This window comes from Haplochromis burtoni, unplaced genomic scaffold (genome assembly GCF_018398535.1).
Source record: "Haplochromis burtoni strain Fernald_Lab_line unplaced genomic scaffold, NCSU_Asbu1 Contig_35, whole genome shotgun sequence".
NCBI lineage: Eukaryota > Metazoa > Chordata > Actinopteri > Cichliformes > Cichlidae > Haplochromis > Haplochromis burtoni.
The window spans coordinates 1,356,257-1,374,302 of NW_024582396.1; the positions used below are offsets into that span (position 1 = coordinate 1,356,257).

Here is an 18,046-nt window from a genome sequence, read left to right on the forward strand (position 1 = left end):
TACACAAACGTTCTGAAAGAGATTTAACAAATATTTTAAAAGTGGTGCCAAGAAACAGTCGACTTATTCCGTTCATTCTTAATTCCAGGAGTTTTTTTTCGCTGCGCTTCTGATACAGAGATAAGCTGCTGCGTGTAATGGAAACGCACCAAAGTGCAAAGAGATAGCGCTTCAGTTTTTTTCCTTCACCACACACAGGAAGCTAGAGGGCTACCGCACACGCCCACTCGCTCAGACTCACCAGAGCCGAGCAGCGAGTTGCCGCGGCCTGTAGAAAAACTACCAGTGGAGGACGAGGAGAAAGAAGAGGAAGTGGAAGAGGTGGCGGTGGGAGGCAGCGTTGAGGAGAAGGTGGGGTGGGGGATGGAGGACGGGCTCGGATAGAGCGACGAGGTTAAGGCTAGGGGAGGCGGCGCTGTGTGGTGATGGTGGTGGTGGTGCTCCTCCTCCCCCCTCCTCTCTCGGTTCTTGCTCCCCCGCGGGCGCCCCGGGCCGTGGCGGCTCTTCTTGTTGCCACGGTGCCTCCTCTCTCGAGGCAGCGGCGGTGGAAGCGTGGCTTTGTCCTCAGGGTCGGCCTCCTCCAGGATGGGCGGCGTGCTCAGCTGGGATGGCTTGCAGAGAGATTTGGAGGGTTTGTAGTCGCTCGACGAGGAGATCTTTCGGATCTTGCTGCTGCTGCCGAGCCCCGACGACGACGTGATGCGCATGATGGACCCGAAGGTGGAGATGGTGACTTTGTTCTCGAAAGGGCTGGAGTTGCCTTCTGGCCTGTCGTGACCTTGCGACCCTGCTAGCGGGCCCTCAGCGGGGGTCAGTGCTGGTGGCTTGTGGTATTTACAGTCCTCCTCCTCTTCCTCCTCCTCGTCTTTTTCCTCTTCCTTTACATCCTCCTCCTCCTCCTCCTCCTCCTCCGCCTGGACTGCCGGTCTCCTGTGACGCTCCTTGCGCTCCTCTCCGCTGTGGTCGTCACCTCCTCGGTCATGTTCACGCTCCAGGCGGGAAGAAGATAAGAACTGATGAAACTCCTGAGCAGACGACAGGGAACCACCTGAAGGAGAAAAACAAAGAGTTAAAGTCAGACACAAACGGCCACACGACCTCCCTCCGTCTCCAGGGTTCAACAGAACCCAGTAAGAGAGGAGAAGCTAACTGGTCATGCACAGGGCAATGACGGTGCTTCCACCAATCCCAGTTAGAAGTTTACCTGTGAAACAAACTGGCTTAAGTGAAAGCTTCACTAATGACAGTGTTTTTTCTTGCTTACATATTTTAAATTTAAAAAGTACGAGGCCACTGAAAGAAAACCAACTGGTGCAGGACTCTACAGAGCGAGCGTTTCTCTCATATTCGAGACAGAAATGGATCCGTGCTGAACGGAAATTGAATTTAGGGGCACGTGTGTGGATAAAAATCCCAGCGAGCTTCTGTTTTTCTCAACAACACAACAGCAGCCAAGATGATGCAATCACCCCTGTTACATCTTAAAGTGGAGCAGCAGCCTCTCCTCCCACAGAGGCAGCCAGCAGCAGTCCTGCATAACTCCACCTCATCCACAAGTTCCCCGCCGCTCTGTTCGTCCTACAGAACCACAGCACGGCTGGATGAAGATCAAACTAAAACTCGATTTGCTTTACGTTTGTTGGTCTGTATTTGCCGGGGACGATGTAGAGCAGGCAGGAAGACGACGTGGGGCACACTCAAACTTTTACTACAAATTATACTGTAATTATAAAATATCATTCGGCTAGTGTATACAAATAATTCAAACTGTGCTGTCGATGTACCGGGCTGCATGGGCATCGATCACATCTGAACTCGAGAAGAAATCGAGCGCTGACCCTTCATGTGGTACCTGTGTTGAATGGACTGGAGGAGCAGGACGATGAGGAGCAGCTCTTGCCGGTGCTTCCGGTCTTCTTGCTCCGATGACTGTGACCGTGCGAGCTCAGCTTCTTGGACTTCCCCTCGCCGTCCTTGCTGCTGTGGTGACTTGAGGAAATCTGTCCCAACACAGACGGGTCAAAACCATTAAAGCACTGACTGAGACATCGCGGCGTCTCTCAATCACTGTGTGGTGTCCTCGGATACCTTTTCTATGCCGCTGGATGTCACAGCGGAGCTCAGGTTGTCGCTCGACTTTTTGTGGCGCTCCTTTTGCCGAATCTTGTCTTTATGACTCTGAAAAAAGCAACAACACACACATACAAATACACAAGCTTGAGCCTAGAATCAAGGCTGCAGAGTCAACACTGGCACATTACACAAACGCAGCGAGTGGAATATATGCTACAGTCAACCAGCTTCAACAACAATGTCTGCAGGGATACGCTAACAGCACAGTCAAATCTGTTTGTGCATCACTGTAACTGCATTTGATGAAGATTATTCTGAATAAAAGCGTCTGGCTTTCTGTCACAGCAAAAACTACTGATTTATTTTTTTATATCAGAATATCCCAAACAGCCATTTTTATCATATCAGACTAAAATCAATGATTACAAGCGAGCCTGCGATCAGTATGACTCAGTGCCACTAGCTAAATGATAAGAAATACTGGTCTCTTCTATCTGCTACTGGCTTAAAAGCAGGGTGTTAGATTCAGTTTCACAGTGGGTTATGCTGAAAATGGCATCATGTAGCGCCAGACGTTGACTGAAAATATATGCTTCACACAGCCGTCTCACACACGCTACTGTGTCAGTCTAAAACCTACAACCGAAAAAGTGCAAACAAGTGTATTTAACATGTAATCCTGCAAAATTCTGTTCACAACAACAAGACAACCGCACAGCCAACTTTTAACAGCCTGAATCCGCCAGCTGCCGCCAGCATCTACGCGACACTAGATCACATATTTAACCGGTCCAAGGTTGCCATAAAACCGAGCTTTCTGCAACAAAACCTGCTTTTACAGCTCAGCTGAGATTTGACTGGAAGGAACACGCTTTTCTTCTTCATCTCTTTTTCAGTTCAACAACTGCGTGAAGCGTCCGCTCCCTGACTGTGGAGCCATATCTCTGCCGGAACATCAAAACGATAACAACGATGACATTCTTTGAAGACCGGAATTGTCTGGTGGCGAAAAAATATGCGGGTCTCTTTTTACACTTGACAAAGAGCTGCTCAGCTGGAACCGTGTGCCGTCAGCACTATCTTTCCTGTCTGCTGAATTCTCTGCTAGCTAGTCTGTTAGCTTGCAGGGGCTTTGAAGGTGCACCTGTCTGCTTAGTTTTGCATGCGTGTGATGGGGTCACGTGCACGTGAGCACCGCACCTTCACAGAGTTAACTCGGCCCATCTGAGAAGTGCACGTTAGGTTAATTGTTTATTCGAGTGCACAGAATAAAGCGCTGTATGAATGTGTGTGGAGGAGGTAAATGTGGCGTGCAGTGTGGAGAGCTTTAAGTGGTCAAAACGACGAGAGAAGTGTTACATGAATGCCGGCCTATTTGATTTCAAGTGTTTGAGGCTGAGAGGATGTAATGGCACACAGAGATCATGATGTTATTTCATGAGATGTATTTTATAATATGTCTTTTTATGTCTTTTATGTCTTTATGACCAGAGGCAGGGTACGCCTAAATGCGTTAGCTTTTGTTTAGCCAGGCTGTACCTCCAGGTATCTCTCTGAGCTCACAGTTTGTATTCAGATTAGAGTTTGACGTCAAGGGGTCGAGCTTATCACTGCCTGAAATGATGACACCCGGAAATCGGGAGTGATGACTGAACGTTCCCCAGGAGCCAACAGATGGAAGCTGTGAGGTTGAAAGCGTAGGACAGCTGGGTGTGTCTGGTGTATGTCTGCAGGACAGTGAGGCGTGCTTACACAGTGTAGCTCAGCTTGCTCACGCCCATGCAATAAAATCTAAATTAGCTCTCTGCTTATTTGATGATTTTATCAGGAAGAAAATGCATTAAAATTCATCCTTTTCTTCTTTGCCAATTCAGCTGTTATTCAATCGTTTCAAAATAAAAGAGTCTGTGTGCCAAGCTGGTCTGGATCAGACTGGCTGGTCTTATTAATCTGACGATGAATAGACAAAGTCTATTTTTAACTCTTACTTTTGGTTTTGTAGTGTACAGTTATATTAGCAAGCTGCAGACACAAACTGCGCAAATACATCCTGTTAATCCTGTTAATTAGTGCTACAAAATTATTAAATCCTAGCATTTCCCAGTTCCAAACAGTAAAACCTTATTATTTGTCTGATAATTCAATAAAATGCTCCAAAAAGATTTCTGTCTAATCACAATCACAACAACATGTCACCTAAAGTCACTTCATATTGTAAAAAGACCCTATAGTAATACAGGGAATACCACAGCAATAGATGACCCCCTATGAGCAAGCACTTGGCAATAGTGGGGAGGAAAAACGCCCTTTCAACAGGAAGGAACATCTGGGTGACGTAAGCTCGGGGAAGGGCAGCCATCGACCAAAAGATGCCAACAGAACAAAAATAGTCAGCAGGTGTCTAGTTAGCGGCTCTAGTTAGCTGAGGTGAGGCCCAGCCCACAGCCAGCGCCTACATCTGACTGAGTCCCTTTTTTAACAGCCTCAAGTGGACATTAGAGGAACTGCAGCTTTTGGTAGTTTTCAGCTCTGGAGACTGCCTTCTGATCTGACCACAGCTGTGCTTACCTTCCTCTGTCTGTGGTGGTGGTGCTGTTTTTCCTGTGACGGAGAGCTGGAGCGCCCCCTGGAATGACTGAAGGAGCTACTTGTATTTTCACTAGAACGCAACTTCTTCTGCTGTAAAGTCCAAAAGAAGGAACAGCAAACAAAAAGTTAACAGCTGCTAATTTCAAAGCAACAGTTTGACATTTAAAAGGTTCTCTACAAGCACTTCCAATGACTTAACAGGAGGTTTATCTCCTGAATTATTTATTTTGGTTGGGCGTATTCCAAGAATCATTTAGCTGCCTTGAGCTGAGTTAGAGGAAAAAAACAGCCGGGCACAGAAGCCCTTATCAATCATGTTAGCTGTTAACTGTGCAGTGCAGTAAGAAAGGCTTTTCTGGGGTACAATGTCATTGTGTTCTTTACCATTTTGTTGTAGTGATGCTTGCAGTAGCCACAATACTTCACGTTATCAGCTTCTGGTCCTTCCTCCTCACACAGCAGACCAGCCATCTGAGCACTACAGCGCAGGGTGTCGGAGGGTCGGAAAGGAGATGAAACACGAGAGCCAAGTTAGCACACGTGCACGGACTGAGACGGCAACACCTGGCCGAGTCACCTGAGAGCTTCAGTCACCGATCGTCGCCAGATTGATCGAATGTCACATTAAAATCTGAGCCTGTCAGTGTCTCGGGATTTACTTTTAAATAAATCATCTTTCTGTTGTAGCAGGAAACAAAATAAAGGCAAAAAGCAAGATGAGCAGCATGAAAGGTAAAAGACTGTAAATGAAGAAAAACCAACTGTAGCCCAGAATGTCTGTGTGAGTAAACTAAGGCTGTAGCCAAATACACATTACATATGAGCACGTATTCAATCTTGGCAATTGGAGACAGAATTTCATTTCTATTCTTGGCCTTATTTTCAAAAATGATATGACACAGGAAACAAGACAAGCGTTAACCTGCTTCGATTAGCACACAAAGTAATCACCACCCATTCATGATATCCAAGTTAGGGTGTGAGGCGGGGTCCCTGCGAACGGGTTGCTAACGCTGACAGACGACCATTCACACTCACGTCATTCCTATGGCCAATTTAGCGTCACCAGCTAATATGCATCTCTCTGGACTGTGGAAAGAAGCTTGAGTGCCCAAAAAGGCTAGGACCTCCTTGGTGTTTGCCAACCATGACAGTCCTGCCCACAATATTAATCATATGCTGAGCAAAAAAAAGTGCCACCAGTGGAGATGTGCCCTAAACTTGCATTCTTTCTAACGGCCAGCAGGGGGCGACCCTTCAGCCTGCAAAAAAAAGAGTCCAGTGGTGCAAAGTCTATGAAGAGATTACTCGGTGGATCGCCTGATCTGTGACTTCAATAAAGACTTTACTGATGACTTTATGGTCTCACCTGATAGTTTTAGGTCGTATTGAAAATAACACAGTGCTGCTTTTTATGATTTCTTTTTTAAACTTCGTCATAGTTTTTTCAGGTTGTTTCTTTTCCAGGTTTAAACATGGTTAACGGGAACAGTCGGCTAACTAAAAATAATCCTTAATAAACGTTTTTGCCCTTGAACTGCTTCTTATCACACTCGGTCCTCACGCACTGTTCATTCATATTGATGTCCCCACACTTTCACATAGACACACACACACACACACACACACACACAATTTAACACTGACCAGGTGACGTGGAACGCTTGTCTGCAGCCCTGTCTGTTGCAGGTCATGCACGCGCCGCAGGCGGCCTTGCTCTCCCTCCCGTGGTCCTCGCAGATATAACAAGTCTGTTGAAAGAGCACAAACGGAGAGTACAGGAGATGCAGGGACTCAAACACATCAGTCATCATTATTATTATCAACAACAGGTGCCGGATTGCTTTTCCATCTGTCGCACGAGCAAAGCAAGCCGTCCCGTCTGACGGCCATTAAAATGAACTATTGTGATTGCGGCGCAGCAGAGATGAAACACTCCTCGACTCGAGTCCAGCTGCAGCTGCAGTGCAGATGATTAGGAAGTTTTTCTTGTCAAGACAACAGATGAGGTTTTCAAACAGAGCACAGCTTCTACAGAGAAACTGTTGACCAGATGTTTGGGGATGTTGTAAAGAAAGTTGACACAGATCGGCCTGCAAACTGCTCTGAATCTGCTTCGAAACAGACGCTACGCTTGGAGTTTTCAGCCTCCCGTTAATCTTTTTCTTTGCACCAAAGTGAGGTGGTTTCTAACGAACTTCAGGGTGCCACGGAGCATACGCTGACACGACAAAAGACTCATATCAGCCCGTCTCCAAAAGACATGTAAGCATACACACTCGAGCCCCCGAAAGCAAACAATCGCATGCACGAACACACACGCCGCTTTTGTACTTCTTGTTCAGCTTTCCTCAGCGAGCAGGCCCGACTGGTGGGGGGTAGAAGAGGCCTAGCAACAGGTGCGGGACAAAGGAACAGCAGGCTCTTTACCTTTTCACTTCGGCCCTCTCTGTTTCACCTTTTTCTCTCCCTTTCTCCTTCTCTCCATATCCTACTCAGCTCTCTGTTTCCCTTCAGAGGATGTCTGCTGTGCAATGAAAGGCCGGAGACATAACTGCACCGGGCATGTAAAAGGAAGAGTGGCTTCTCGAGTTTTCAGTGTCCATTGTAACGTTGTCTAGGAATGCGGGCAGCAAAGTCTGAATGAATGGCCCTGACGGGGGAAGGCTGCATGCAATTTACTGTAGCTGACACAGTAATATGAAACCGGGCCCTCAAACACTCACACATGTACATTTATATGCAGGCATGCACACACACACACACAGAGCATCTAAACGACGCACAATGCAAGATGCTCAGTCCATGAATCAAATATTGATTTCTTTGTAATGTGCTTTGCTTTGAAAGGCTTGCTCTGCTGCACACACTGCAGATGTCTTCTGAACAGTTTTTGTAACTTTGAAAACAACTGCAGTGTTGTGCAATCAAACAACCAAGATGTGATACAAGTTCAGACTTTCTTCTTTAATTCAAGGAAGTTAACAAAAGTATTGCATAAGCTCTTGAGGAATTGCATACATTTTTATTGACATTCATCAATTTTCAGAGGATCAAAATTAATTGGACAAATGACAAATTTACAAGTGTTGCAGCTGTTCATTGATCCAGCGAAACGTGGCTGCAAGTAAAGGAGGCCCTGAAAAATAAACCTATCTAAGAGGTAGCAAAAGCTTTAGGAGTGGTCAAAGCAACAATCTGGTGCTTTCTTATTAAAACAGGAATGCAATGGCCAGCTCAGCAACACCAAACAGCCTGAAAGACCACAGAAGACTAAAACTTCAGACCAAGTCAAGAGCAGGAAGGCCAGATTAAATTTCCCAGGAAACATCTGAAAGAGCCGGCACAGTTCTGGAAAAATTCTTTGGACACATGAAACCAAGAAGAACTTGTACCAGAACGATGGGAGGAGAAAAGAACTCAGAAAGAGAGAAACAGCTCATGATCTGAAGCACATCACATCATCTGTCAAACACGATGGCGGCAGTGTTATGACACTGGCACGTACGGCTGCCAGTGGAACCGGGTCACGGGTGTTTATTAATGACGTGACTGCTGATAGAAGCAGCAGGGTGACTCGTGAAGCGTACAGGGCTGCACTCTCTGCTCAGAAAGCACTTTGCAAAGAAAGCAAAATGCAAAAGCAACTCAAGAAATGGGTCATTCTTTGATGGCCAAGTCAGCCACCTGATCTTAACCCAGCAGAGCAGCTTTCCATTTACTGAAGGTAAAACTGAAGCAGAGAGACCCACAAGCAAGCAGCAAGTGAAGGTGGCTGCAGTAAAGGCCTAGCAGAATACCTCAAGGATGTCCACGGATTACACACTTTCATCCAAGTGTAAAAAATCATGCAAAATATTTGCAACAGCCCTTAATGTGAAGATGGAGGTCTGCACTTTAATCACATACACCACTGTGGTGGTGCACAGGGCCAAAGATCCCTTCACTTTTACTTTTGTCTCAATTTTCCATTTGAAAATATAATTTAACTTCAAAGGCAAGTTTATTCTTTTTAATGAATCCACAAAGCCAGTGAGTAACTGGCTTCCTGTAATCCTGTAATATTCCTGTAATCCTCAATACGGACCAAAAGACCCGATTATGGTTTCTGCCAGTATCGGGAAGCCCTAATAAGAGAGTAAAGTTACCAGAGAGCTGATGCATGCTGAAGCTGTACCCGCCTGAAACTAGTCTGTGGTTAAACTGTTTGTGTGCAAAGTAAAAAAGAAAGAAAAACATCATTAGCAGAAAATTTCAAAAGCTAGCGTGAGTCTATGTGTGACACGTCCTCTTATCTTTGAATCTTAACAGCCGATCTGCAGCATTCATTAATTATACATGAAGAACACAGAAAACAAACCTGAGCCGAGTAAAGCAAAACTACCATCACTCTTTCTGTGGTAAGAGATATTTAACAATATAAAAAGAAAACACTTTAAACATCCATCTTCATTCAACAAAGGATGAAGATGTCAAAAAGCACCACTGACACCAGTCTCCACCCTCCCTGCACTTTCTGTTCCCTTTTAGACTCATCTTCGCTACCTTGCAGCTTCAGCGTTACACCCGCCCCCCTCTCAGTCACACACACCATCTTTAATTCCTCTCCTCTCCACTGCACACCTCCAACAGCTCCCTACAGTCATTACAGGTCACAGTGTCATCTGCAAACATTGTAGTTCACAGAGACAACACTCCTACAACAGACGACTGTTTGGGCTATTAATGTATCACTACTGAAACACTGTAACAACTGTGAGGCATGAAACAGCAGTGCAGAGTGACATCAGCACACAATCACAGTTTACATCTTTCACATACCGCAAAGAGCGATTTAACCCATTCATTAACTAATCAGCGGACAAACAGGGACAGATATCACAGGTACAACTACTTTGTATATAAATAAAACTGCAACTTTGTAACAGCCTGATTGTTTCTTTTTTACCTTTTTTAACTTCTAAATACTGAAAACAACTTCTAAGTATGTTTTCAAGCTTTTTTTGAATGTGTGAAACAGTCAGCTAATAAGACTGATCAGATAAAGAAGCTCCTTTCATGAGCTTGTAATAAGCAGAGGAAACGTTTTGCCTTCAAAAGTATAAGACAAACTTTTATGTTTTCACTTTATATTTACTCTGCTATAATCTTGGAGTACTTAGTTGACTTAGATGCCAAAAGTATGAATGAAACGAAATGAAAATGAGCTGTCAGAATTAAAAATGGTGGCCTCACATTCAAAATGACCTTTCTGTGTGACTCAGCATCCGGCACGCTGTCGCTGCACGTCGTCTCTCAAACCCGGGCTTTAAATTTTAAATCTGTAAATGATTCGACTGCATTCTGTTTGTCTTTGCGTAACAGTTTCGAAAACAGGAGAGCGGCTCGGCAATCTAACACGTTTTTCATTTTCTATTTAAAATTATTAAATGTATTTTTTTTTTTAATCCTTGAATTAAAGCTTATTGAAGAATATTTTTTAATTATTCAAATTTTTTTAATTGGTAAAAGTTCAAACCATGAGAAGCTTTTCGTGTTCTTTTTCTATCATCAGTCAAAACTCCATAAATCAAATACTTTTTGATGTGAAAACCAGAAAAACTTTACTTTCACAAATCACTTCAGGGTATTTTTGAATCTTTGCACTTATGGTAAATGTGCTTTGCTGTTTACTAAACATGCCACATCTACTACAGCTCGAAATCTCCCACATTTCCCAGAAAGGCTTTCAGCAGCCTCCAGAGAACAGGCGTGACCTTGCCACGCTGAGCTCCGGGTTAGTACAGGACGTGTAGGTGGAGAGAAGAACGGGGATGTGAAGCAAAACTGGTTTTCCCGTTAAGGAGGAAAGCAGTCGTGCAGTCTCCCACGTGTCGTCTGCTGCATTGCATCATGACTCGTCGAGCTTGGTGCTGAGGACGGAGATGACACTTTGCTCTTCTCCCTCTGTGTGACTGCTCATTCTGAAAGTACTCTCTGTGTTTTTGATGACTGCTGACACACCGTGTGACACATGTTGCATAACCTGTTTAGCAGCGTTTCATATATGTAAACACGGATGCAGCTTTCTGTGTATTTATACATTTTACTGTTGAGGATTTTCAGTATTACTGATTACTGGTGCTGACTTCTTCTACCTGTTTAAAGTATTTGTTTATCAAACGCAGGTTTGTGGGGTCACCTTGTGCCAGTTTCAGGGGTGCGGTGCAGGTGTGCAGCTTTACACGTTATCATAGGTAAGAGGATGTGTTTACATTTTTCTCTGTGATTGGATGAGAAGCCGGAGACCCTAAATCAAACTGTATCAGAAAACCTTTTAAATCTTATTTTGGGTTATTGACAAACTTTTGTTTGTTTGTTTTATTTAAAATTTGCCTGGTGATACAGGTTTTAGGTCCTGGTAACAATGGAAATTATTAGTTCTTCTCTCCATTAATTTAGATTGGAGCTTTGGGGATTACAAATTACTTCATATGCAGAGGTAAAAAAACCTCGTTTAAATCTTTAAATCAGCAAACACATGCTGATGGGGCTCTGGGATTGCTTTGTATTAATGTTATGCATTTAACTATGACGTCTGGCCCTTTAGTCGCTTCCCCCGAGAGAAGCCCACCTTCACTGAGCAGCATCTTTTAGCCCCACTGTCATCTGCAGTCTTATTCACTGCTCATCTCGATCTAATCTGGATTAAAGTGGCTTGGATGTTTAAGTTGGACCCATATTTAAATGTGCCTTTCAGTCTCAGACTGAACCTGAAGCTGCGCTTGGTAAGACCTCGTTTTACTGGCAGGATCGGAAAGAAATGGGAGTGGCCCCCCCGGATGACCTTTTCTGTGACGTCTTCTACACCATTTTGGAAACCTTGGATCTGTCGTCTTCTATCAGGGCTGTTCAGACCCAATACAGAAGCTCCTACAGTTTCTAAGCATTTAGATAGTTTTGAACGCTGGGAAAGGTCATGAAGTGTTATTCTCTGCTGATCAAGAACTTGGCTCAGGAAGGTTTTCCAGATCTCAGGAAGAACATGGGAGATGATTTAAGTCTGACATGAGACAAGAGATTGTTAATATAAATATTATTAGCAAAATGAAAATGATCAAGGGATGGATGATGAGACTTTGTTGTTATTCTTAGCTTCTTAGATATCCTTATTTATACTTGGATAAAAAGAAATACTGAACTGCTGGTGAACTATAAGAAGGAGAAATTCACTCTATGCCTCAAAGTCAGGTAATAAAATTATCGAGTTTTATTACCTGAAGAGTTCTGGACTAGATTATGTGAAATTAAGATATGCTAAGGATTCATAGGCAGTCCAAGACTATTTGTTTTAGGCGATGAGACAGACTTAGTGGGAGATGACAGGGAGATTAAGCATCTGGTCCAGACTAGCATCGTGGAAGTAGTAGAGGTGGCCAGAGCTGAAGCATTGGAAAAGATGTCAGAGAGGACTTAAAGATGAATAATTATTTTAGAAATGGAACGAATATATTGTTTCCTTTGGAGGACACTTGGTTTGGGGTCGTACGGTGTGAAGAGTTCTTTGTTACCTGTTTAGCTGCAGGTACAAACAACGTAAAAATCCGTGTGATGAATGTGTTCGCAGCCATTTTTGAGTTATGAACAAGAAAACGATTTTACCGAAGGATTGAAATGTCACCACTTTATAAGAGCACAACAACAACAACACACCCTCACAAACAAACTAACAAACAAACAAACAAACAAATAAACTCCAAAGTAAACCCTTAGTTCTACTTTCAGATTAGGCTTCAAACTTTCCTGTTTGATGAAGCTTATCTTTGGGGCTGGATCTGATCTCTCTGTGCTCCTCTTTTCTCTCGCGCCTCTAACTTCCTGTAGACTAATCCAACTTTCCCGCTCAAACAGCGTGCATCCCTACCTTGTTGTATCTCTCGTGTGGGACATACTGCAGGATGATAGGCTCCATGGTGAGGACGTTGGCGAACTGCACCTCGGGGATGTAGAGTGCGCACACGACGTGGGCCCAGCCTGATTGGAGGAGAGATTGGCAGCGGATCAACGACACGACAAGACTCGGAATGACTCGAGTGGAAATGCGCACTCGGTTATGCCCTCGGGAAGAGTGAGCGGGAACATGATGATATTTACCTCCGCTGTCTGTCCTCTTGAGGGCGCCATCTTTGTGGGGACACAGCTCACACCTCTGAGGAGACACGGGAGAGAGCGGAGCTTGTTGGAGTGGATATCTGTCTGACCAGGACTCCAAACGTTAGGGCAGATACAGGAAACAGTGGGTCAGTCTATTCGATGCAGTTCTAAGCTAACATAATATAGAGGAAGTAACAGTTCAGAGGCTTTATTTTGCACCTATGACATCAGCTTTTCTATATATCTCTGCCTCAGTTTATGGCTTTTCTTGCGCTTCTTGTAATCAAATGTGTTGTCATCAAGCTTTTTAATTTATAGTTCACTTCATCTGTCGCTACTCAGCTCCACTCTGCAGGCAGCGCATGTGCACGTGAGCTGTAACCACCTCCACACACAGGAGGAGGACAGCTGATAGGTGGGCTCAAGGCTTTATTGTTGGGTCTTTACCTTTGAGTACTGAGCACCTTGAGGCGACCGCTGTTGTGATTTGCGCCATATAAATAAAACTGAATTGAATTGAAAAATTAAGAGTAACATGTTGTCGTGTCCTATGATTTTGCTCACTTTTTTAACAAGCCCTGCCCTTATTTGGTGTCTATATATATGTAAAGAAGGAATCAAACAGTCTGCTGTCCACAGACTGTAAAAAGGAGAATCAGGAGAATCCAGAGTGAGCTGATAATTGTGACACATCAAAGTTAAAATCCGTCTTAACTCTTGCAGATGCAAAGACAGTTTCTATTTTATCCTCTACGATCTTCTTCTTTCTCCCCTCGCCAGCCCATCTGGTCATGGCAGATGGCCCCGCCCCTCCCTGAGCCTGGTTCTGTTGGAGGTCTGTTCCTGTCAAAAGGGAGTTCTTCCTTCCCACCGTCGCCAAATGCTGCTCGTACAGGATCATCTGTTAGCTGTGGGGGTTTTCGCTCTTATATTATACGGTTGTTACCGTGTAGTATAAAGAACCTTGCTGTGGGAAGTGTTGTGAGTTGATGTTATATGAAAAAAAATGAATTGAAAGGAATAGACTAAAATCAGACTAGTCCAAAAAAACCATGAAGGGAGAAAAAGTCCTCACTGAAAGTTATTATTTAATAATAAACACAGTTTCAGTTAATGTGTACGTTTCTTTTATGTTCGATTTTACTTAAGAAAGGTAGGAAAGCAATGTTTAAATCATGCCTGAGGCTGCTTCACACATAAACACAGAGGAATCCAGCTTATTCGTTTAACTCAGCTTTAGGGCATCAGTATGGGACAAGCTGGCTCAGTACACCTGAGGCAGACTGCTTGTAGGTGAAGGTGAAGCAGGAATGAATGAATAAATTGTGTCATTCGTGTTGGCGTACTCACCACACGTGCCGCCCGCTCCTGTGACTCACACTTCCGACAGAACCACGGGCCAGTTGGCACCTGCACGATGCCGTAGCATGCTGCGACAAACACACAAGCACGGGAGTGTCAAACTGGACCGGCACGACCCACGGTAACACACCTGTCTTTTAATGTAAACTACAGGTACAAATGAAAACATGCACATTTAATGAGTCATTCATTCATTCACAGGACAGATGTTGAACAGCCTGAGGGTCAACAACTTGTACCTTTAACAGTGTTTAAAAGTTTCACGTTTTCTGGAAATAATAGTTTACTTTTTATGATTGAAACGACTTGCCAAGCTCTATAAATACTTTAATAAATACTAGTAAAGCTGGCAGTACCTGTCCAAGAATACTACTGAAGATAATACTGACTTGACACTTGGCAAAGCCATCATGCTTTAACTGATGAATAGAAAATGATTTCAAACTGATTTTATGTTTTAACGTTTCTCTTTCTAAGTTTAACATCTCTCCCTGTCAGTGGTGAGAGGTGCTGCTGTCATCCTGATCGGATTAACTTTATAATCCTATTTCATTCCACTTTGACATGAAGCTTTAATTTGACTGGGACAGCCCTGAAATCAGCCTCCTGCATCAGCACCTCTCTGGATCAGAATCTTCTGCACTTTTTCAGTTTGGGCACAAATTTCTTTTTGTCTTTTTGGCACATTTGTGCACCAACACCGTCACAGCATCACTGAGATCAGAGGGCTGATCCTCACGCAGAGTAGCCATCCTGCGTGAGGTCCCACTTCAAATCGCTCGAATGCAACAAAGCAAGTGGACATGCGCTGCTGTCCGAACGAACACGGCCTCGCGAACGCGTCGCAGCGTGCCGCACGGTCCGCGACGCACGGACCTCGAGGCGCCATCCGGGCTCGGTGTCACGCCGCTCGGCCCTGCGCGATCAATCAAGTGCGCGGAGAGGAAGCAACAACAGCACGCTTACCTACCCGCCCCTCCCGCACGAACACAGAACACGCACGTAGGCAGGGAGGACCAACGCCTCCGGCCGCAAGCTAGAGCCGCTCCGGCTGCCCGGGAATCACACGCTAACAGCAGCTAATGTTACCTTGGTGAACGGCGACGCTGCAGCCGTGTCCATCACAGTACACCAGCGGATTCTCAGCCCAGCCTCGCTCGTCGGAACACACGCAGCAACCTCCGACCATTTCCCGCATGCTGCTCCCATATGAAGAAATAGATTTCCCCTCCCGGCAACGGCTCAGACCCAGGCCAGGCCTGTCAGGCGGTCGTCCCGCATCTTAACGCCGCTCTAGGCATGGTCACGGGCCGCCCACGTCGTGCAGTTTTAGTGCAGCGGAGAGCCGAAATCTCTGCGTTTGTGGTGCTTCTAGTAGATTTTCCGTGATGTCCTCCCCGTCCCATACATAAGTGCGCATGCTCAGATCTTCGCCGGAGTAAAAGTCACAGCAAAGGTAGCAAGTTATTGTTGAGCAGGAAGCGCCTTTTCAGCGCGTGTTTTCAGGCAGTGACGACTCGATTTCCACGAACCCGGGGAGCAGACGCCCGCACGGCCTCCTGCCCCGGTCCACTGTGTTCTTTACACGAACCCCGCGCATCACGTCGGCCCAAACCGCTGTATGCGCCCGGCATCAACCGCGTCTCAACAGCGCCATCTGCAGGACATCTTGGGGGTGGCTAACAGCAGGAATTACAAGCTATTTCACCATCCGGCGTCCGGACCTAAAATAAATAATGAAACATTAATAATAAGATAACAAAAGATGCGAGATTCCCGTGTGACAGCGGCCAAAACAGGTCAACACAATATCATAAAATATTAAAAGACAAAAATGGTCATAATGGGAAAAAAACACGCAAAAGAAAGGAGCTCAATTAAATAGAATAAAATATAAACTTTCATTAAAAAAAGGGGAGCTCAATAAGCGCAAACCTACATATAACAAAATAGAAGACAAAGTAAAAAGTCAAGTATAATACAAACAGGAGCTCAGTAAATAAATGTACCATTTGAAATTCATAATGTAATGACAACATTTTATTTTTGCTCATTTGCTTTTTTAAAAATTATTATTTACTAAAAACGAGTACCAAAATAAATACATAAATAAATAATAACAATAATGGATAATGACAGTAATGACAATTTAATTACTAAATAAATCTGATTACATAGAAATAAAAAAAAAGACAGAGAGAGAAACACAAACAACGCTAATCACATCTCAGTTTGTAGCTCATCACAACTATTACACAAGTTTAACACTTTGACAGATAAGCATCTACTTTCTGTTATTGGTACCGACCCTGCTTTTCATACGTTCTCTCTCTGACTTCAAACAGCTTCTTTCAAATATTTTTCCATTTCTTTGTTCATTATCAGTTTAGTGCATCAACTAAATCATAAAGATTTAAAACAGGCAGCATACAAACGGGATTTGCACAAACCTCACCTTCAAACCACCAGTGTGAACCATCAGCGATGTGTGAGGGCTAACACCCTCATTTCCAAGGTTTTACATATCAACACATAAAAAACCTCTCAGATGAACAGCAGCACAGCATATTATTACACGGTGTTATTACACACAGCTCTCTGAATTTTAGTTATAAATTGAATTATGTAGACTGGGAAGACTGGCAGGTGTCATCTGCGAATAATGTTTCTCACTCTAGAACGATGGACTTCAATTTATTTGGAGATGGTCTTCGAACTCTTCCCAGACTGATGGATCATTGCTGATGTTTGTCCTCTTTGGCACTGAATTAACACACGGCTGAATGATCTAAAACATCTGCTTTAACACAGGTGTTCATACAAGCACCTGGGTGCTATTCTTAGTTTCCACAGAAATGTCATGTGTTGTTCTTTATCAGAAGTGATATTTATCTAATTTTAAGACATGCTAAGGATGAGATTAGTTTTATGTCCTGATATGTAGGATTGGAGCTGGAAGAAGAAGAGGAGGCGTATTTGAAACTTTTACAAGCTCTAACTGGGCTGTTTATGAGTGTGACACCCTGGATTCAGAAAAAATAGTTTGAATCACAAAGACATAAAACACTTTTTCCTTCGGCGGAGCTCATTAGAGGTCACCATATATATCATCTATTCCCAGCATCCTCTTCTGTCATACCAACCCTTCACATGTCCTACATACATCTTCTCTGAGGTCTTTTTTCCTCCTGCCTGACAGCTTCTACTTCAACATCCTTCATCCAATATATTCATCTCAGCCTTGCTTCCCTAACTTTATTTTCTATTTAAGAAATCTCTATGTGTTTTCCGGGTTTCCCTTAGAGATCCATCAATATCAGCGAATTGAAAATGGCAGCAGTCTCACCATTTGTGGAAAAACTGAAGAGTGTTTAGCTGAAATCACATTTTTTAAAGATTCGTGCGTGTGTGTTTATAATGCTGTTGTGAATGGATGACTCAGGAGACTTTATTCAAAGAAAGAATAAAGACGGGTGGGTTTTTTCCATGCAGGTTGTTATGTAATAGTGTTTGCGGTCTAACCCAGTTGAGATCAAATTGGGCTGTTTTGTGGTCCATGAGCTAAAACGAGACGCATGACGCCCCCGATCTATGGGAGCAAAACTGAAAAGTACTAAACATGTGAAATTTAAATTAGAATCCAGTTTGTCCATCTGAAGCGCCCTGAGGTTTAATGACTCAAACTTTACTGGCTGTCTTTCCACTTACACTAACTCCTGTAATTCAGTCAGCAGATGTCACCAAAAACATCTCATTTTGACTGGTCTTGCGTCATGGATGCTTTATGACTCCTATCTCGTCTGGTTGAGTAATTCTGTCTTTAAGGTGAAAAGGGGACCTCACACACACACACACACACACACACACACACACACACACACACACACAC

At 44.0% G+C, this 18,046-nt stretch overlaps 1 protein-coding gene across 4 annotated transcripts in view; it reads right to left on the bottom strand.

The window, feature by feature from the left end:
* Positions 1-15,850, bottom strand: part of LOC102306778 (MLLT6, PHD finger containing) — a 30,396-nt gene extending 14,546 nt beyond the window's left edge. Inside the window, exons 1-10 of one of the 4 annotated variants that reach the window (XM_042219580.1) lie at positions 15,247-15,847; positions 14,146-14,225; positions 12,796-12,850; positions 12,566-12,675; positions 6,310-6,413; positions 5,047-5,140; positions 4,642-4,752; positions 2,089-2,178; positions 1,853-2,000; positions 242-1,048 (exon numbers count right to left, since the gene is read on the bottom strand). In XM_042219580.1, the coding sequence (XP_042075514.1) occupies positions 242-1,048; positions 1,853-2,000; positions 2,089-2,178; positions 4,642-4,752; positions 5,047-5,140; positions 6,310-6,413; positions 12,566-12,675; positions 12,796-12,850; positions 14,146-14,225; positions 15,247-15,355 (1,708 nt within the window). In that variant the 5' untranslated portion in view covers positions 15,356-15,847. Of the gene's footprint in view, positions 1-241; positions 1,049-1,852; positions 2,001-2,088; positions 2,179-4,641; positions 4,753-5,046; positions 5,141-6,309; positions 6,414-12,565; positions 12,676-12,795; positions 12,851-14,145; positions 14,226-15,246 lie in introns of all 4 variants that reach the window. The other 3 variants (XM_042219582.1, XM_014332634.2, XM_042219581.1) reach the window with 3 other exon arrangements.
* Positions 15,851-18,046: the final 2,196 nt, after the last annotated feature.